Source organism: Ciconia boyciana, chromosome 1 (assembly GCF_034638445.1).
Source record: "Ciconia boyciana chromosome 1, ASM3463844v1, whole genome shotgun sequence".
Classification (NCBI taxonomy): Eukaryota; Metazoa; Chordata; class Aves; order Ciconiiformes; family Ciconiidae; genus Ciconia; species Ciconia boyciana.
Window position 1 is genome coordinate 145,079,524 of NC_132934.1, and position 22,101 is coordinate 145,101,624.

Here is a 22,101-nt window from a genome sequence, read left to right on the forward strand (position 1 = left end):
TCAATCTGCTGGAAATCCCAAAGTCAAAATTTTACAAGAAACAGTCTATCAGAGCTTTATAATGCTTTCTTTCCCTGGGTGTCCACTGTTCACCATTACCAGAGACACTAATTGACCTAATTCAGTAAGGGAGCTCATCTGAAACCAGACTTACTCATAACAATTCACCTCTGCGCGACAGATTTTATTTTTTTAATATATCAGTTCCCAACCTGATCTCTGTGGACTAGAGATCAGATAGGTGGTCTATAGGGCCACGGTAAATACTGAAATGAGTATGTTTATCAGACAAGATTCTGATTATGATGAGCACAACAACCAGAGATTCTGACAGTTGACATACTGTTGCCCTGAAGAGTTTGTTAATTGCTGTTCACTGTAGAGAGCTATTTTGGTCAAAATGATTAAGTAAAAGATTAGGTCACTCCCTAGGTTAGAGTTGTTGCTTTTTATTAAAAAAAAAAAAAAAAAAAAAAATTAAATAAGCATGCTGTGCAAATACAGCCTACATGCACCTTACAGCACTACCCCTTCAGGATTTTCTTTTGGAGAACCCAAAAGAATGAAAGGATAAACAAAAAGCATCCTGGAACAACCTGAAAAAAGTGTGCATGCATATGCACATGCACGCACACACACACGAAAACTACTGCTGCACCTCACAAATTTGTGCAAAGGAAAGAGCAGTGTCTGCCTCACCTTACTGCCCGTGGAGGCACAGGTATGCCTTCTATACATTAAACACTTTAGTCTTAAAATCACCATTAAGCATTGTTAAATTCACTGGTTTGAGTTTCATATAGCTATTAAGGAACTGTTTTACAAAAACAACTGCTTTGAAATCTGTTACTCTGTCTTTTTTTTCTTGTCATTTTTAATATCTGCCACAAAGTAGCAGAGACACACCTATTTATATCTATTCCCAACTCCTGTAAGTCATGTCTAAATGTGACATGAATATCTACCAACATACATAGTTGCAAACAAATGCTTTATTCCATTTCTAGGTATTGCAGTGAAGGTTGCACAAAGCTAAGAGAACGCTAAAGAGAACGTGCTGCAAGGACTTAAACATGGCTAGATCAACTTTAAGATAAGGAAATTTAAAAAAAAATAAATAAAGAAACCAAAACAGAAAAAGCAAAACCAAAACCCCACCACAAAACCAAAGGGGCTGTGAGAATTTCTCAAGACCCAAAACCTTTTAAAGTATCCAAAATCAGAATATATAATAGCTTGATGGTTAGCACTTTTACAGAGCAGGAATAATGTGAATTATAGCTTTCCTGAAGCTGATCAGTAAGGCATTCTTGTAAGTGACATGTTAGTAAGCTGACAGATATTTAATACAGAAAAACACGCAGAAGTTTATGCCTATTTAATTGCTCCTCTTTTTTTTCCCTCCAAGGCTTCTACTCTGCAGAGATTCAATCCTTTAATAATTAGCCTTTCAATTCCATGTCTGAAGTTTAAGAATCCACTACACTTCCATTTCCTTCCATTTTTCCAAATCTGGATAACTAGCACAGTGTTCTCATGTGAATTCTTACAGGTTTATTATCTCAAACCTTGCCAAGAAACACACCTGAAGTTATTCTGTCTGTCTCCTCACTCACAGAGAAATAACCCAAAACCTGCAGCCAGCATTGTGTTGCTGCATGCTTAAATTCTGTAAGCTAAACTCTTAAAAACCTACTTCAACTACTTAGAAAAAAGTAACTGAGTAACTGTGCTTAAACTTTTGTCTGTAAAGCCCAAACATGATAGCGATCCACCCCATCTGAGCCATTAATTTTACTAGTCAAATCTGTCTGAGGTTGTATTTTCCAACTGCAATAGCAAAGCACATTGCATTGTAGCCCTGCTAACAGTACAGAATCAGGTGGGAGGAGAGACCAATGCTGGTTCTGTGTAGAAAAGAACTGCTAAACCCTGACCCCTCAAAGACAAAGGGATGGTACAAGAGTAGTCAAGGCCAAAGCTCTATTTGCAGAAAATCAATGGGTTATGCACAATAGCAACTGCACTCAGATGTTCAGAGCCCAGCTGGAGTCTGTAGATCTGGTCTCTAAATTCAGAGTATCTGACACAGAAAACTAGAAAAAAACTCCCCCCCCGCCCTTTTTTTTTAATTTAAACAGTCAAAGGAGAAGCAAGCTTTGAAGCAGAAGTCTTGAAATTGAGATGACTGCATCCCTTCTCTTTGCCACTCCTTATGATCTTTGGTAGCCAGCCAAATGGCTCAGCTTAGCTTCACTTTCCACATCAGACCAAAAGTTGAATAAGTAATAAAACTTGCCATCAGGAGAGGGCTTTATAATCACATTAGAGCCATGCAACAGAGACCAGCTACCTCGGTTCACTGGACAGCTTCAACGAGGCTTCATAATGAGGTACAGGTGTTGGCACTAATTAGGAATACCCAGCTCACTGCTGACATCAGCCCCTCAAAGCAATGACGGCACTTTAATCCTTTAAGCCACATAAAAGAAAAGCAGAGAGCGAGCGGACAAATAAAAAAATCTCCGAAAACGCCTCTGCAGAGGATTGAAATATTTTTGCTTACTTAAGGAAAAAAAATAGAAGTGTGACAAAACTGCAGGAAGTTTACTGTGAAGTATCTGAGTACGTAAAAGAAACTAAACCCTGTGCGCAACCAGAGTTTTTAATTTTAGGAAGGGTATCACTGTCTACTGTATGTATTCATCACAACTATCAAAATTTAAATCCAGAAAAGAAACACAGAATAAAAAGGAGTAGAAGCAGCACATGTAAATATTGCGGTAAGATAAAATTATTCCGTCTATGCCTACCAGCCTTCCAAGCATTACGGGGTACATCAAGACAGATTTTAACTTAAATTATTACAAGAAGTTCTGCAGGCTGAAACCTCATTGTTAACAACTTCTTTTATGACCTCCTGTCCTTTAAAAGACTTTATATTCCTTTAAAATCCACAAAGCTTTCATTTAAAAAGGTGATATCTGAATGCTGAAGGTATATAGGTTCAATTTACACTCTGTAAAAACCAATACACACATTTGTTGGGTTTTTTTTTAAATATCAGTTCCTCCTTCACTTACATGCCAGGTCATGAGGTAGATGTTTTCGCTTCAGCTGATGACATCACAAGCTCCTAAAAAAATGAAAGGAGTGCTATTTAGGTAGTAGGAGTGACATCAGGCATTTCATGTTTGAGCTACAGTTTAATTTTTGGCAAGTAAGTGAAGGGTATATTATATTTTTATTGCAATTTTCCCAAGAAAATGATACCTCCGTAATATAAACCCTTAAATTCCATAATTCTCACTTAATACATGGAAAAATTAAACGCATCAGCTGTATGTACACATACTACAATATAAATACACAAAGTACTACAATTAAAAGTAAATTCAGAAGACTAATCTCAAAGTCGACTTTGTCATCCTCTTAACATGAATGGGAACCAACTTTACCAATACCAACAAAACAAAACTTTAATTAGTATATTCTTCATCCTGTTTTGGGAATACAAAACAAAACGTTCAGGTAGCTGCAGATTATTCAGCTGACTTAAGGGGCTAATTCCTCCAAATACACCGATGCTTTCTTCCTTCTAAAGGGTCTTCCATGAACCAAGCATGCTTATAAATTCATAGGAGGGCAAACAAAAAATAAGTATAGAGGGAAAGCTCCATGTGGCTCCTGCCTTAATTCCTCAAGACATTCCTTCAGACCTCTCCTTGACAATCCTGGATAGCTCAGCTTCCCTGGCAGGGATTCTGCTTACTTGCCCTTTTTAATCTAGTCCCAAGCCTTGAGCAATGTTAAGTATGGGAACAGAAGGAAATTTTCCCTCCACCAACTGCCCGCATTCCCCTCCTGCAGGATCATGTACATGTATGCTTTGTGTCCTATTGTAAGGGACATGGCAAAAGCATTAAAAGTTGTTACACCCAACAGATTAGTTGCAGCACTCCTCGGAGATGTCAGCAGTTAGACCAGGGTCTGTCCTGGCAGGCAGTCCACCCCATGCTTTAAGAGTAAAAAGCTAACAAAAACAGGACTGCTACGAGCTGGGGAACAAAGTATTAGAGAGCAGAAATTCAAGTGAAACCATGGAACTGATAACTGCATACCCTGCCAGAAGAAAAAGAATAAAAAGGGGGAGGGGGGAACGGCAATGTCTTTCTAACTGAAATGAGGCAGTTTCTGGCCAAAGTGTCAGCACCATGCTGTAACATTTCTGCTTCTCCACCCATCTGCAGTACAAGAAAAGGATACCACCACCCATCCACTGAGGAGTGGCACAGATCCTATTACTTAAGAACTATTGTTGCTCAACTTAGGCTGTGGCATCAAAGAAAAACATTTCCTTACAATTGTGGCGGGGGGGAAGAAGGGGAACACACAATAATTATAGCTCCTGTAAACCTTATTTTAAACCAAAAATTTTAAAGTTTTGGTTATGTTAATTTTCTTTGATTTAAGGTTTTGTCTTTGGTGTTTTTATGTTTGTGTGGGGTTTTTCTGGTTTGGTGTTGGTTTTTTTTTTTAATCATCCCAGTTTCCTCTTCCCATCTCCTTGACAGTCTCTGGCTATACCCCACATTAAGCAATTAATTTTGAGCAACACGAGAAGATCTGTAGATCAAAGCAGTACCAGAGCCAAGGTTGCCAAAACATGAATCACGCTTCGTGGGTCGGATTTTCAACTTGATATAAGCAGATACACTCGCCGCCACCACCACACACATGGCCTGAAGCGATCCACAGGGTCCGTGAGCAGGAGACGAAGTGCACTTGGCACGAGCAGCGATGGGAGCCCCCAGTCTCCATCCAGAGGGACCCAGCTCGCGCGCAGAAGCACGGTGTGCGGAGCCGACACACAGCGAGTGGGGCTGATCGGAGGCACTCGCTTTAAAAGCCCACTGCTGCTCTGCTGCAAAACCCCGGTATTTAACGCTGCCTCTATCTTCCGGCTAAGAAACCCCAAGAGCCTCACCCACAAAATGCACTAGGGGAGCGAGGGAAAGGGAAGAGACAAAGTAAAAAAATGAATAAATGCCTGGATCAATTTTTCAAACATGACTTCGAACAAATTTTCTTATGGGATGTCTCATTATGGGATAACTCTTTAGTGTCCCAATTGAACCCCTTTAATGTAAGTTTTCCGTAGAAACACAAGCAAAGCCCTGGTTGTGGGAGCTCAAATGGCATCATTAAAATGCAACGCAGCCTACAACTTTTAAGTGTGAACAAAACCACAGCTTTTGCCTCCCAGCTGAACCACAAAACTAATATATTTTTGAACTCTTCATTAAAAACACATTTGTTTGCTCAGTTAAATGCCAAGATGAACTCTGAAATACCAAAAGGTTCAACTAAAAATCTTTTCTTTCTCTAACCCTTACACTATACAGTCATAATCTTCAGTCCCAACTTTACTTATTTCACAACCACGTACAAATATACAAAACAGCATGAAAGATATAGCTGACCCCACAAAATACCACTCCCCTCTTGGGGGTGGTTTTTTTGTTTTGTGATTTTTTTTTTTTTTTGGAAAGCCAGTCTTAAGATATTGATTCAGAAACATTAAACTAATTCACCTCTAATTAACGTGCAGGGGGCTCTTCACTAGTAGGTAAAAAAACAGAAGAGTGCTCCCCAGCCTGGAAGGGTGCCAACCCCCCAACCTCCTCATCAGCAGCAAGTTCAGTAGCGGAGTAACCAACGCACAGGAGATGCTCACCCTCCTCTCCGCGCACACTGTGCCAACAGACTCTGCATTTCTACTCCCCAGGTGCATTTGAAAAGGCAATGGGGCAGCAACAGAAACTGGCATGGAGAAACAGAAAAGCAAAAAACCAACCAAACAAACAAAAAAACCCCAACCAAACAAAAAATTATAGGAACTAAAGGAAAATGTAGACACAGAAAACAAAACTTAGAAATGCACAGTAGCTTTTCATAAATACTGCCTAGAAACTAAGCATCACCAGGGGAAAAAGCATCAGGAAGATTTATTTCTTAAAATACAACTTTTAACAACAGAAAGCCATTTGGAACAAAGACCTATTTTTTCCAGTTATCACTACTGTTACGCTATCATTCCCTCTGTAATTTACCATAGTACTTATCAACAGCCAAGCCTCCAAAACAAGAATTGCACTGGTTGAAAACAGTGCTTCGTGCTTCTCTCCTTAACCATCCCACACACTGCACTGCTATTTTCAAAAAAAGAGATGGTTGCAGAAAAAAAGATCTGCAAGGGTCCTGGAATAGGGCACCGAGATAGGACCAAGAGCTTTGACTGTGCCTAACAGAGGCTCTGCAGCCTCTCCAGGTGAGCCCCTTCCACTCTGCGCCAGAAACTTCCACTCTTACTGCCAGAAAGCTTGTCCCGGCGCTTAAAGCACGCATCTCCCTCAACGCGGCTCAAGCCCCTTACCAGGTCTCTCTCTGCACTGGACCCTGAAGAGATCATCCCTTTCTTCTTTACAGTTAACTTCATGTTTGAACACTACACTTAACTCTTTTGTTAGTACATCCTAGTCTTTTCTCCAGACTAAATAAAATGCAGTTCGTTCACCCTCTGCTCATAGGCCACGTTTTCTACATTTCTGATCCTTCTGGTTGCTGCTCTCCATCACCCTTTCTAGGGCTGGCACACAAAACCACTATGAGGTTGTGATGCTCTAATCTGGGTGAAGTCTATCAGCTGAACCCTCCCCTACACAGAAAATACTCTTTTCTTGTTACAGAACAACGTCCTTTACTGTCATGTGAGTCGCAGATAATAATTCTATGTACAGACTCCAGTGCATTTGCTTTTGCAACAGCATGACCCTGTTGCCTCACGTCCTGGCCGTGAGCAGTTATTGCTGCTGGGCCCATCGCTCCCAGCCGGCAGGCGTGCAGCCAAACCCTCCTGCCGCAGAGCTGCCCCTCAGCCCCCTGCTCAGCCCCATCCAACCCCTCCTTCCAGACTCCTCCTCCAGTCTCTCAAAATAACTATAAGTTCAAAGCATCTTCTCAAATAGACATGCAGCTCCACCTAGTTTCATCCGGGTATTTAATGAGCTGAGTCCTCATTTCTTCACCCGCATCATTAACAACAAATATTAATTAATACTGGACCTAGGAGAGACCACTTAAATCTCAAATTCACCTGTCTTGTTTGAAACTAATTAGTAACTGCCCTCTCAGTTTTCTAAGCAGCTGCAAACATTCCTGTGAGCATTTCACTTAATCCACATTTCCTTAGCTTGCTTCTGATAACATGCATTGTCTGATAACTTGCATCATCTACTGTGCAATTCCCACCTCACAAATGACTTTCGAGACTGAATTAGAAAGCTGCTCTTGTGAGGCTTCACGTCTCCTTCACAATAAATAATCCCATGGATATAACAGCTGCTTATGTGGGAAAGGTATTAGATAATCATTTTATTATTTCCAATTTTTTACAGACTTTCAGATATCTAATGCATGTAGCCAGATCCCCATGGACTACCAGTAACATTACACAGATCTCTTACAAAAGGCAGATCAAGATTTTAATACTACCAAGACAGCATAGGAAATAAAGGCAGTAGTATTTGAGATTATAAATGAATTATAGTATGAAGCAGGAAGGTAATGGTACTCTCTTCCCCTTACAGTTCTGGAAAAATCATAATAGGAACAAGTATCCAAATACCAAAACAGTATCCGTCATATTTAACCAAAGAGATACTTCCCAGCAATACTTATCCTACGGGGACTACAAGTAGAAAAGAAAAAGTCACTAAGCTTTAAGAAAAGTCTTCTAAAATCCTTACTAAGTATTCATAACAAACAGGGCTGGATTTTTGCTTGTAATAAACTGTGATCTGATGCTGCTTCTTCACAAGCTTCTAACAGTGCTAACTACAGTGAGTATTTAGCAGCTTCTCAATTTTCACCTCTCTTCCACATTGGCTTAGCCAAAAAAGTAATTCAGTATAAATTCACAATCTCATTGTAGAAATCTAAAGATAGTACATGTCACCTTAAGGTAGGTCAGAGATGCGGGAAGCATCTAGCAAAGCCTGCAACTCTCTAGCACCTTTGCTTCCTTCCACTGTCACAAAAATATTTCATTACACCTTTACACAGCAACAAGCCAATTCTTAATAATAACCAGTGATTTAGTAATTCCCAGCAACCAATTAAATTTTGCTGGGAAAACAATTTCCCACAGCGGCTTACCCCATTTTCAGACAAACAATGCAGCAGGATGTCTAGAAGGATAGGTTTCATAAAGCAACTAACAAGTAACATCGAGTCGTTTTATGAAATGCTCTGAAGTGCTGGGCCCCTAGGCACTCAGATGGTGACCCAACGCAGCAGTTATTTAGCACGTGTGTAGCGCCAGCCATTCCGCAAAATACTCAAAGCTTCTTAATTCATTGCTTGAAATTACTTGTTACACAATATAATTAACATATACATACAAAAAAGCGAGTCGGGGCTGAAACAACTGCCCTTACAGGGAAAAGCTACTGAGACTGACATACATGCGAGTTTTAACTTAAACACCTAAGCTAAGGTGCACGCAAAGTTGTTTATATTCTTCATATACTGGTAGGATATTAACATTAGTGAAACAAAGGCATGGGTCTGTAAGAGATCAGATGTAATGGGGTAAGTTTAAGAAAAAAAAAGTTCAGGCTTAGCATTAAGGAAACGTCCTGACAGACCAGAACTGCTGGTCCATGTCCCCAGGGGAAGGATCGGAGGCTGCAGCTCTTGACGTTTAAACAAAGATTGGACAAGAGTCCTGGTAGCTGTGCTGCCAAGACAACATGCTCCAGCTCAGCGTTTCTCAAACTGGCCCGAGGGCAAGGCAACAACACATGGGACCCGAGTATAAAGAAGAGGACTGCACAAAGCGGTTTGTTCGGCCTGTCTGCACTGAGGACTGCACATAGCCACACAGACAAGTTGCTGTGGAGCAACAAATGCTGTGCATCAGCTACGCCACAGTACATGTGCATATCACTGCGTGTTGGTGAGAGCAAAGCAATCCCAAGTAGCTATTCCACCCTTAGCTCTCTCTTCCCTACGTCAGAGACTGAGGGATGTATACACCCCAAGGGATGCTACAGTGTATAGCTGCATGCAAGGACAGTTACCACACACCAGCTCAGATATGTGCTCCTCTTTTTCAGGACAAAACGTTAAGGAGATGTATTACTTCAGCTTGGTGCAGGGTGCTCCTCTCTCCAAAGAGTGAGTATTCCCTGTGGCAGGTCACATTGCAATGCAGAGGAGCATAGCAGAGAGAGACAACAAATGCAAGTGGCAGAAGCCTGCAGCAGAAAAGCTAAATTGGGATAAAAGTACTGGAAACTGGAAGGATGCTTCCTGACTCCACGAAGCCTGGAATGGGGTACAGGCAGAAGTAACAAATGTATTTTGGTGCTACCTACTACCAGGAGCTGGAGAACGGGGCTGTGAGCCACAGACCAGCAAAACCAGGCTATTTATGAGGATCTGAAGCCAAAAAAAAATAAATCCAGTCCTTGAGGAAAGAGAACACTACATGTCTTGCCATTCGCCACAGCCATGTGTTGGCCAGTCAGATTTTAACTGTCAACCCACCTCATTCGACTTGTACATCCTGTCCTAAACAGATGTGCTCATGTGCATTTCCTAAAGCTGAGCAACGGCAGTACTATTTCATCCTACGTTGTGAAGGGAGGCTCAAGTGAACATTTCAGAAGCAATAATCTAGATGACCTAGAAGCATCTTTTCCCATAGCTAATTTCCATTATTTAATGCAACTATATTTGTGCACAGTTATGGATATCTTTAGTGGAGATCTTAAAATAAAAAAATAAAGCGGTTCACCAAGTGTGAGAACATCTAAACTATGGTAACAGATGTTATGTTTCTGATGGCACAGCCATGCTATTCTCATACACTCTGCAGCAAGTCCCATGACCCCACCACACACACAAGAGAGTCACAAATGCTAAAAGCAGCATCACTGTTTCTTGCTGAATCCTCCACACACTGACCATATAAAAGACGAAGGGCCAGATTTAGACTTCAGACTGAAGTAATACCAAACTGTGCACTTCGATGCCTTCAGGTTAGATCTCTGGCTCTGAAACAGTCCCCATAAGGCTTTAACTCCCCACGCAGCAAATGGAAAGGTCTTTACAGTGGGACTCAAAGTACCCAGCACGTTCAGGACAGCCAGCTCACACACCAAAGAGGGAACGACGCCAGAAATCTCTCCTCTCTCGCAGACTGAACTGCTGATTTGCAGCCCTGTAAACAGATACCTCTGGGAATCAGATCCATGCTTGGACCTTTCTTCCTCCTCTGCTCACCTCACACGCACTCTTCAGGCATCCCATTCAGCATCGCGTAAGGCCTCAGCAGTTGCCACCCCTGCAAAGGCTGTCTCTCATTCTGCACCTCACCTTCCCAGCCCTCCTCCCTGTCCACTGAGGCTCAGCCCCAAACATCTCCTCCTCCCTCCCAACCCCAGCTACCGAACCCCGGCCCCTTTCCCTCACAGGACTCCGCTGCTGCCTATCTGGGGCTCACAAGCACCCGTGGCCATCCCCACCGCTCTGCTGGAAGACCAGTCTGTGCAAGCTTTTCCTATCTATGTTGTGCCGTTTAGCTTCGACCACTTACTTGCAGGACGGCCACCAATTGCTGGGTAGTGTCAGGAGGAGCTCGTCCCTCAAACCACCACCGGCATTTACAAAACAAATAAGCCTGCTGAGCCTCTGTTCCTATCATGGTCAATGCAAGTAGGGGGAAAAAAACAAAACAAAACAAAAAAACCCACCCACCACTGATTGACATCAGTCAGTTTAAAGAAAAGATTAAGAATAATTTATGTCTGAATTACAAGAGGAAAGCTATCTCACAGTTGGATGACAGTAGTCAAGAAAAGACCATGTCTCCATTTCTGGATACACGAAGTTGTAATGCTCACCAGTTTACAACACAGGCGCTCATACAGGCTACAGAACATGCGTTTTCGAGTTTCAACTGCTGTGGGTATGACAAATTTGAGTACTTAAAGTAGTGTGGATATACTGACTATTCCTGGCCTTGAAAGTAGTCTCAGTGCCCACAGAAAAATCACCCCCATAAACAGCTCACCTCATATCAAAACATTTAGTCGGTATTTAACTGAATGATAGTCAGTTCCCAGAGAAAAAAAGAAGGGCAAGAGAAAAGTAACAGAATGTTAACTTCACTTCCTCGTCACAGTGATTTAAAGTACTTTCGACATCCTTAATCAAACTCACGACATTGGTATTTGTGAGATTTCATAAGGAAAGGCTCCCTGTTCTTTCTTGGTCAGACATCTGATCATCACAACCAGCACTCAAACTGTCACCTCCCCCTGCAAAGAAACCCCATAAACAAATAAAGGACCTAAGCTTTGCACTTAGACCACATAACACAAGGCTTGGAGCACAATCAAATGACAATTAATGAAGCAGCAGACACAAAAACACAGTAAAAGAGACTTCAACTTCATCCTTTGTGGCTGCAAATTCCACAGCAGCAACCAAAAATGAATTCTTCCTTGATGATCTTAAATGGTCAGAAAGGATTGGGGTTTTCTTTACTGCTATGAAAGAGAAACCTGTGTCAACTAACTAATCCTTTTCCAAAGCCATTCCCTCTCAGTCAGACAAAACACATGACAAGCTCCAAGAAACAAGGAGGGAAATTTTGGCCTAGGTGGAGTCAATAGAAATTAAAGTCAATGCCAAAATGAACCCAGAAATTAGAAAGGCATTTATCTGATGAATTTGCTAGCAGAACTCCTAAGCAACGAAACTGAGTTTATTTCTTCTCAAAATTTCCTGACGCAGATATGTTGGGGAAGGGCGGCGGGGGTTTGCAAGATCAAGTTGTAATGCAAGAGAACTATTCCTTTAAAGCACCCGCTGACAGAAGAGCTTACTGTCAAAAGGAAAAATGTGACCTTTAATAAAATTGTCTATAAATATACAGACCTTTAGGATTTCTTGTAGTTTATTAAAGTAAGACTTCCACTATATAAAGCTGTTGCCTTTATGGAGGCAAAGCTTTCGACATTGTTTAGCAAGGGGTTAAACTAGACATACAGAGACTGCCACTCACATCTGCATGGATGGGCTTCCACCAGTTCTGAGGAGGACAGCAGGTAACACTGCCCCTCGCAACACGCTGGGTTTTCTGCACTTTGGGCACACAAATGGCACCAAGGTCCCCTGTGCTACATCGCCAAAGTGCATCAATGACCCGGGGGGGGAGACAACTTGCTTTAATAGGTTTGCTCCCTGAGAGTTTTACATCACTTCTGTTTGCCTGAAGCACAAAAACTTCTATAATCCTGTCAGTCGTGGAAAGCTCAACAGAGAAAGTAAACACAGGAGCTGAGCTTTTTCTCCTTTGAGAATTGCCATCCTGCAGCTAAACTCGCAATTCTGACCGACTAAAGCTCTCATGAAGAGGCAGAGGTGCTACAGAGTACCCTAACGTGGCATGAAAACCTCTAAAATATAGACCTAAGAGGCTTTATTACGGCCAAAGAAGTCTGGTATGGGAGTGAAGCAAGCTCAACTTCCATAGTCCTCGTGCAAGTGCTGACAGTAACGCCACTTCTTCAGAATTAAATGTGTATGACTAGTCTGATCACTATAATGGAGTTACACTAGTGCAACACCTTCAGATTGTTAGAAAAGCAGGTTTCTTTGATAGAATGAGCTTAATACAGATTCCCTAAAATGATTTCAAGGAGGAAAGAAAAAAAGCATTTTTGAAAAAAAAAAAAAATATTGTCATAGGGTAGAAAATGGTTAGAAAAGGATTTGAGAACAAGTGCATCCTGGTTACTTTTAAGTGTTCTGAAAGTTACTCTATCAAACCAATGCTTTGTCACTGTCTTGTTTTTCCAGCAGCTCCTCTTCATACATAAAAGTAAGTTTGCTTTTGAAACATAACTTATCTGTACAAAACACACATCAGCAATTGTATTTACTTTAAGTCAAACACACAGATTCAACTTGCTTAACCAAGCACACACAGATTCAACTTGCTTAACCAAGCACAACTTAACATATGTACAGGCATGCATAAGAACGCAGTTTTCGTTAAATACACAAGCAAAATACTCATCACATCAATACAAGTGTTGACTGAAAAAAAGTGTTATATCACAAATGCTTTATTTTCTATGAATATTAAAAAATACAACTTGATTTTTCAGTGGATAACGCTTTTATATATACACATATGTAAACCCACACAAATGTACCAGCCACAAAAAAATTTCACCTCACAAAAACACTGATGAGGGAAAAGCCCCTCTTTATCAGACCTAGCAAACCTACACAAACCTTATTCAAAAAAATTCCAAAAGGTCTGCCAAAATATTTTCAGGCTGTTTGCAAATAATCTGGAAGTCCATACTGTCTGCAGTCTGGGACAGGAGACAAATTTAATTTGACCTAGCCGATTTATAGGGTCCCGAGAACACTGCGAGACACTCGCTAGAAATGCTGTTTTCTCCAATAACAAGGAAAAAGTTGGGAAGTCAAGGCAAATAGAAGAAGGGACAGCCATCAGAAGACTGCAAGGGCATCAAAGACATGGCTGGGAGAGATAAGTAGGAACTATAAATCATGTTCAAGTTGTCATGTGCATTTAAGGCTTTTTTTTTTCCCTTTTTAATTTACTTTAGATGTTTTTCCAACTCTTAACCCACTCGTACCTGAAGAGTGGACTGTTTGAAACGTGGAAGTCACGCATGCAGAAGCAAGCGCACAGAAAACAGAATTTATTTCAATAATCTTAAAAAGAGAATGAAATGGCACCTGCAAAAGATATTAGACTTTAGCAACCTAAATTCATGCATATCCCTGTTTGCTGTTACATATAGAGGCTTCTGAAAATCTAGAACAAGTACACAGAAGACGCCAAACAAAGGATCTAAGACAGCACTTAAGCCAGATTAATCCATGTAACAGGAGTCACGGGGCTCTGACTGATACTGAGCTGATTGTCAGGAGTGCAAGCTTTCTAATAACTTACGTCCCACCTTCCGAAGTTTTATGGCATTTATAGAGGAAGAACAATGAAAACACCACATGTCAGATCTAGCAAAGAACCATATATATTCGGGTTTTAGCAATAGAGGAAAGACAGAATACACTAAGTACTGTTACATAAAGTAATTTTTAACCTCCTCCTCTTTCATTGACCTCAGGCCAGAGTCTTTATATTTGACTACAGTTGTACCACAGCTATTTCACCTCTGTATAAGCATATAGATTCGATTAGAGCAAGTCAGATCTCCATCAGAAATGCAGAAGCATACATGGATGTAACCTGCTAGTCACTGGCAAAATCTCGTTCAATTGCCACTGTAAGTAAATTCTTTGTACGCTAGCTGTATAAAAATGTATTTTGATCAAAAATGTGCTTACTATCAACTTCACCATACTTAAACATCTGAAAAATACCTGAATAAAGAAAAACTTTTAAAATTTTCACAAAATGTCACCAGGAAACTACAGTATGAGATCTTAAAAAATACAAAAACAACAAAAAATAAAACAAAACCTCCTAAATGGATGGATACCAGTTGCAAAGAGCACACAAAACCATCTTGCATTATTTCTATTCATACAAAAATTTGGAATTATTTCATCCCACAGATTTTTTCACCTTTTTCTTTTCTTTTTTGGCCCAAAAAGGTGAAGAAGCGCTAACCAAAGAAAGTGCAGAAAATTAATTTCTGTAAGGCAGACAAAATATTTTTCAAAAATAATTTCCACAGAAGAATCAATACCATTAAGGAGGAGTGAATTTTACTTCCTATGTAGGCCAATGACCATTACAATATTGTTGCTCATAAACAAGCACCTTGTGTTAAGATCAACCTTTTAGTTCCTCCCTCACTCTTAGCACATTCTGTTGCAGAGCTGCAAGTTCAAATTTGTCAGGCAAAATGCTTCACTTACTTCTTAAGATTGCTCATTTCATGCTACACTGGAAATGATTATGTTGTTAACATAAGGAAGACTGCAACTTCATTATCAGGTTTAAGTATCTGCCTTTCAGTTGCTTAAATGACAGTCAATTTGATTTTTGTAAAAGAACACACTGCTCTCAAATTAGGCTGAAGTTGAAGAGTTGCTAGAACTCCCCCAAACAAGGTTAATGCTATCAAAGCGTAGCAACGCCGACGACCAGTAACCTTTACCTTTCCCTTGTCAGAACAGCAGTCAGCAGTCTGCGTTCTTGAAAAAACACAGAAAACTATTTTCTGTGCTTGACATGAGCATTTCTTCTCCTTCCTATCAAACAACATTTAACAAGGTTTACATTGCACTGCGGAGTAATCACCTGTTATCACTATTTCAGTCAGTTACCTGCTGGGAAAAGAGCCTATTGGCATGAAAGCAGGAACAGGAGTACAAATTTGTTACTCCTCTTGCCTTGCAAGAACTAATAAAAGTGGGAAAGGTATTATTCCTACCTCTCCTTCTGCTGAGGCTCCTCCTCACCAGATAATTGCTGAGCCTACCATTTCCTTGTGCGTCTCCATAACTCTCTCGCATACTGCGTATTTTAGCTCCATGAGGTTTTTGGTTTGTTTTTTTCTTTTCATTAAAGCCAAAAGCTGGGTGGGACATGGCACTATTTCAAACAATGAGTCCTCTACAGCCACTTCGGTATCAAAGCCTGCAAATCAACACTGGAATAATATTAAAGAAATACAAGCAGTTAAAAGCAGAACAATAAAGAGAATTAAAAACCGCAAGTAATCCCACTAGGGACATTTTTTTCCTCCCTTGTCAGAATACACATTTCTCCTATACATTTTTGTATCCAGCAGTTCAAGACGTAAGATTTTCTATGCGGCACAAGGAAGAAAATACTGCCATTTTATTCTGCTATGCTTGATATGCAGGGAAGATGTAAATACTTGTGCATTAAAAATTATTATTTTCTCAATATCTTCATGCTCTTTAAAGCAAGTATTATTTAAAAAATGTCTGGTCTGTTAAACCAACACTCACATTTTTAAAGTGGTATGAATGAAAGTACAGAGTTTAGTCATGATTTTCAAGAGCTGGTGAACACCCATGTTACTGTATCAACCTAGCAGTGTATCAACCTAACAACCAAACTGCATCAATCTAACAACCAAAACATCTTTAGCAAAAAACCTTTTGTCTAACATTTGTAGCAGACAGGTCATTGATTTGCATATTTAAATAATTTCAGTCATCCAGGATTACATGATAAACTATGTATCACAAGTAAAAAGCTACTTTGCACACAGACATGTCCTATAGAGAAGTTTTCCTCCCACTACTGGACCATCTACCCAACAGCATACTCCAAAACAAGAACTACCTGTAAATTTAGAACACAGCTTGGAAAACACTTTGTAACAGAGTCGCACAGAATTAACTATTTGCAATAAATGCTCCCGGTCAGTTGTTTCACTTTGCGCAGCCCAGTAAGCGGGGTACCACCCCTCCCCTTGGAGGATCCCAGGCATCCCAGCATCTACTCACCCACCGCACAGCGCTGACCCTTGGAGGCTGTTGGACTTGCTGGGCATCAAACCACTTGCACAGGCATGAAACTGCTCTCTAGGACATGAACAAGAGCCTGAGCCTTTCACCAGCAAAGGCTAGCACACAGTCAGGAGCTTTCAGCAGATATGACAGACCCTCAGAAAATATTCCAGCAAGATTTTTTTAGATTGGGGGGGGGGGGGGGGGGAGGAAAAAGAAAAGAAAGGGGGGAAAAAAAAAAAAGCCCTGGACAGTAGATTAGCCGAATAATACACAATTCCCTCAAGACCGTGTGACAAGCATATTCATTTTAGCAACCAGTCAGGCATGTGTATAAACCTGTTTTTTAACATCTCCCTACAGCTCTAATTAAAACACAAGGAGGCATTAACGACACGATATGTTATGTTCAGCATTCAATTCAATAAGCAAGAAACACAGCTCTGTAATCTAATGCTGCAACAGGTGTACTTTAAAGAAGGAAAGCACTCCAAAGTTTTCAAACAAAGTTTAACAAGCTAAGGCAAGCATCCCAGTATTTAATCCAGGAGAAAGTTATAACGCATAGCATCAGCAGTCATGAGCTTATCCTCCCACCTTCTCCTGCTCCTCCGAACAGGGCGACTTAACACCTGCCAGTGGAGCCTCCGCAGCCGTGCTCGCAGCTCGGGGTCTCTTCCATTTCTTTAAATTCAAGTAAAGCTTGTATTACAGCTCTACAAATGCAGGAGCTTTCACTAGGCCCAAGATCACACGTCCCAGACTGCTCTAATCCCCAAATTCTTGGTATCCTACACACTGAAATAAGATCTTAAATGCTGGAAAAGTTCGGATGCCATCTAGAGAAGGGCGACTTGGAAGTAAATAAATATGGAAGAGCGAACAGCCCAGGGAAACAGGGAGTGGTTAGTAATTACACAGACGTGGAAAGGCAGAGCCAGCAACGTGTGGGTCTGACATCTCTCCATAGAAGTCAACACCTGCGCTGTCACATTACACTTCTGAAACTTCTTTGCCATATACCACCTTATAGCTGAAATAAATTGAAGTACCAATAAAAATAGTATCTATAAACACACTTTTTAGGGGTTCTGAACATCAGATGTGCAGTCGTAGCTAGAACATAGTATAAAGAAAACTCATTTTAAAGTGACAGTGTAATTTAACATTTAACGTGGATAAATATAAAAGAAATCACCTCTCCCCCTCTTTTATTTTAATTAGCAGCATTAAATTAAAATCAGCTATGTGCTAAAATGCAAAATTTCATCTAGTTATCTCACTGTTCAGAGGTGCCATCAAGCCCTACAGATCTCTGGCATCTCCCACTCCCACCTGACCCAGCCTCCGCCAGCATAAAACCTGCCAGAGCCCTGACATAAGATTTTATACATCAGCTCTTCAAGATGCAAATAGCATCTGTTGGCTTCCATTGCTTAAATATCCCCGATAAGAGCTATTATTAACTTGTTGGTTTCCATTTTAAGTAAAGTATGTCAAAATTGCATTTATGTCTCCAATTACATGAAGCCTCAAGTGTTACAAGCACTTCAAACCTTCAGAAAAGAGAAATGCCACACAATTTCAGAGGAAGGGTTCCCCTCTCCAGAAATTCTAAAGCCCCTGAGTCCCCTTAGCTGTAGCTCCCACAAAAATTGTGGGAGTGGGGCAGAGATTAAGCTGGCACGATCAAATGGCAACTTTTGGCTAAGTCCATTTCTGTCTATAATGCAAGAATTCACCAACCAAAAAGCAACACCACCACTGATCTAGGCAAAACAGCAAGTTTTTGGTTATAAAATGCATCAAGAGAATGACACCCACTTAACAAAATATTGACTTTTAAATTTCAGTTGAATACAACATCCTTTGTTATGAGATTGCCCTGTATTTTCTGAAGGGTGGGCATAATGCTACACTACCAAACCTGTTCAGGTAAGAGCCCCCAAATCCACATACCAACTTCTAAAGGAGACTTCTAGGCACTAAAGGAGAAAGACACACCACAGAAACAGAGGTTTATATAACATTTTCATCCGTGGACCATAAAAGGCGTGCTACAAAAATGGGTACACATTCCTACTCCAGATATATCCCAGGTCTCGCCAAGCTAACAGAAAATGTACAGACACCATGCTGTGCTCCTTACCCTCTGGGGCACGATGGTCAGAAATTAATTTCAAAGACGGAAATAAACTACCTAAATAGACCACGGGGAACATCGCAGGAGTATCGATTTCGAACTCAAACTCAAGGCAGCTCATACAGGGTTTAACTTCACTTCTCACCAGCAGGTCTTACAAACCCAGCCGTTGTCACCGTGGCCTCAGACACCTGCCGTCAAGAGTTCAGGTCACCAGTCAAGACACTCCACAGGCCAGCTGCAGCAAGCTCTTCGGGATAAATGCTCCACAGCACTCAGCACATGGTAGCTACTTCAGCGACCGCACGCATGCATGCCTATGTGTACATATATAAAGCTGTACAGGTAAAAATTATACTCAGCTGTAGCCAAGCAGCATTTGTAAAGTCTCCTCTGTAAGCGAACCACCCAGCTCTATGAAAACTGTGCATATTTTAAAAACCAAAACAATAAACCCACAACAATCTCAGGTATCCCAATAAATCCCAGATGCAAACTTCCTGATTTTCTGCCACAGAGAGGAAGTCCACAGAACCGCAGAGAAGGAAAAAGCTGGGTTTATTCTAACACTACACCGAGATCCCCTAGCCCAGAGTTTTACATTCACAGCGGATTTTCATGATTTTAACAAGATCTCAAATGAACGCACATCCTTGCCAATAAACGCCACTGCATGTGCTCCTGCATCAGCTCTCTAGCAGATCTTTGTGGGTACCTGCTACAGGTACATAATGTAAATAAAACAAATTAAAAAAACCCCCATAGTTGCACTGACTGACATAACTCAGGGGAATTTTCCTGCAGGGGGAGGGAGGCCTGTTCTGTAAAAGGAACCTAGAAAGAGGAAACATCAAATGAAGGACAGGTAATAGAAACAGCTCTCGTTATTGTGATGACTTTTACTGCATACAAAGCCCAACTTTTGCAGAAGACAGCTTTCTTCTGCTCTTCTTTGGCATTAAAAACAGGGCATGTCACATCTAGTGTGGAAAGAGGTCAGAAGTTCAATCAAAAAAACCCCCCAAAACTTTGGATCCTAACAGCACTAACTTGCTTTTAATTTGAAAAAGCACTTTCTTAACTAAAACGACTTCAAATTGCATTTTCTCCCTTCAGTAAGGGCAGGTGAAGGCTTTTCTGATGTCCTGCTAAGGAACTCTGTGGCAGGCTTGATAGTTATGCTAATGTGGCTTCATCCAGGTCACCCTTTCCTCTCTAAACCCACCGGCTCTCGCATTTTCAGGTTAGCTCTAACCATCGCTAAGATACGGTCTCGCTTTGTAGAGATTAGCAGGTGTGCTCGAGATGCTCTACAGAACAGCCCACAACAAGCACCAACATGACGTAAAAAGTTGGCTGCAGATAAAACATTTTGCATGCACCAAGACAAAATACAGTTCTCTTAATCTTTCAGTTTTACTGCAAAGGCTCTTTTACGTTAACAGAGGCACAATGGCTTTCAAGTTTCTCGTGTATTTTAATCACAACGGGATGCCGTCTCCAGCATCCTCTTCTCCTGAACGTGAAAAAAAATACGGCTTTAAAGTATAGCACTAATTTAGTGATATTTTAATTAAAGTACATAGCCACTCATTAAAACAATTTGTGAACAATAGCTGAACTCTTCCAATAACTATAAATGCTTTCCATAAAAGATCCGCAGTTAAAAACCAGAAAAAGCAGCCTTTACTCTTCCCATTAAGACGTATTTTAAGACACCCTGTACCCAACTCTCCCGTTAATCATGACAGAAATATTGGCAAGTGCTACTTTTGCTCCATCCCCGGCCGCTACCTCCCTAAAACGAAGCCGTGCCTTTGCGGAAAGATGAGTAGCATCAGAGCAAACAGCGGGCGAGGGAGGAAGGTTCGATGTGGAGAAGCGGAGCCGGGTCCTTCCCGCTCCTACCCCTGCAGGCACCGGGGGCACTGGGGCTCTACCCGCGCCCGCTGCCCGGGATAAAACTTACCTTGGCGGCGGGCCGGGCCGGGCCGGGCCGGGCCGGCGGGAGGGCTGCGCTAGCGCTTCATTGTCAAACTCAGTTCTAGCAAGTTCCTCGACATACTGGCGGAGCGGTGCTCGGCAGCGGACAAGCGCCCGGCTGTCTGTCTGTCTGCCCGGCCGTCTCTCTGTTCGCCCGCCCGCCCGCCCGCCCTGCCGCCACGCCCAGCCGCGCTCCGCAGGGCCCCGCCGGCTCGGGGACCGGCGGGTCGCCGCCTCTCCGGGCTGCGGCGAACAAAAGGGCGCTTCGCCGGGGGCCGCTGCCGCCGCCCAGCCCCTGCCGCCCCCCGCGGGCACAGCCCGGCGAGGGCGGGGGCGGAGCGGCGGCCCGACTCCGGCGGGGCGGGGGAACCGCCGCAACTTTTCCCTCCGGACGCGGCCGGGGCCGCAGCACCCACGCCGGACGGGCGGCCCGCCGGGACGCCCGGGGGACGCTGCCCGCCCGGCGCGGCACAGGCACGGCGCGGCACAGCACGGCTGCCACCCCCCGCCCGGCTCCGCGCCCCCCCCGGCGCCCCACGTACCCGCAGGACCCGCCGCCTGCCCCCGCTCGCCGCTGCTTCCTCCTCCTCCTGCCCGGCCTTGGCGCCAAACGCCGCCGCCGCCTCCCGCCCGCCGCAGGCCCGGCGCCTCCCCCGCGCACAGGCCCGGCGCGGCGGCCCCGGCGGCCCGGCGCCCGCCCCCCGCCCCGCCTCCATGCGGGCAGCCCGGGCCGCGCTCACCTCCCGCCGCCGGCGCGGCACGGCACGGCCCGGCCCGGCGCGCCGCCGCCGCCGCCTCCTCCCCTGCTCGCCGGCGTGGGCGGCCGCGGCCGTCAGGGCTGGGGCTGGCGCTCCCGCCGCGGCTGCTGCTCCTGCGGCGGCTGCTGGTGCCGTCCCGCGCCGGCGCGCATCGCCTCCGCCCGCCCGCCCGGGCCCGTAGCCGCCGGCGGCTCCCGCCCTGCGTGCCGGCCGCTCGGCGCGCCCGCAGCCAGGCCCCGGCCCCGCGCCCGCCCCGCTCCTCCTCCTCCTCCTCCGGCGGCGGCGGCCGCACAAGAGCCCTATTGTATTATTGACACTGCTGGGCTCCAGGCCCCGCCTCTTCCCCTTCCCTTCCCTTCTCCCCCTGACCGCGCCGCGCCGGGCCGGGCCGGGCCTTCCTGCCCGCTGCGCCGGCAGAGCCGGCCCGTCCGGGCGAGCGGGCGGGAAGGGGCCGGAGGAGAAGGCCTCAGCCCCGGGCCCCTCAGGCGGGCGTCAGGGCTGAGGGGAGCCAACCGTGCCCGGAGCGGGGCGAGAGGCGGCTTCTCGCTTCAAGGTGCCCCGGGCCGATGAAGAGCGAGCGGCAGCGCCCAGCCCACGCGCCCGAAGCCACGGGCTACCGAGACCCAGCTTCGGGCTGAGCGACGGGCA

General features: G+C 43.6%; 1 protein-coding gene across 7 annotated transcripts in view; it reads right to left on the bottom strand.

Annotated features, from left to right (window-relative positions):
• JADE3 (jade family PHD finger 3) overlaps window positions 1-21,686 on the bottom strand; it is a 69,522-nt gene extending 47,836 nt beyond the window's left edge. The window contains exons 1-3 of one of the 7 annotated variants that reach the window (XM_072849590.1): window positions 16,567-16,644; window positions 15,519-15,737; window positions 3,084-3,136 (exon numbers count right to left, since the gene is read on the bottom strand). Coding sequence is in view for 1 of the 7 variants with exons in the window: in XM_072849588.1 (XP_072705689.1) it covers window positions 15,519-15,675 (157 nt within the window). In the remaining 6 variants the exon portion in view is untranslated. Of the gene's footprint in view, window positions 1-3,083; window positions 3,137-15,518; window positions 15,738-16,566; window positions 16,645-20,681; window positions 20,835-21,237; window positions 21,368-21,435 lie in introns of those variants that run through there. The other 6 variants (XM_072849589.1, XM_072849592.1, XM_072849588.1 and 3 more) reach the window with 6 other exon arrangements.
• Window positions 21,687-22,101: the final 415 nt, after the last annotated feature.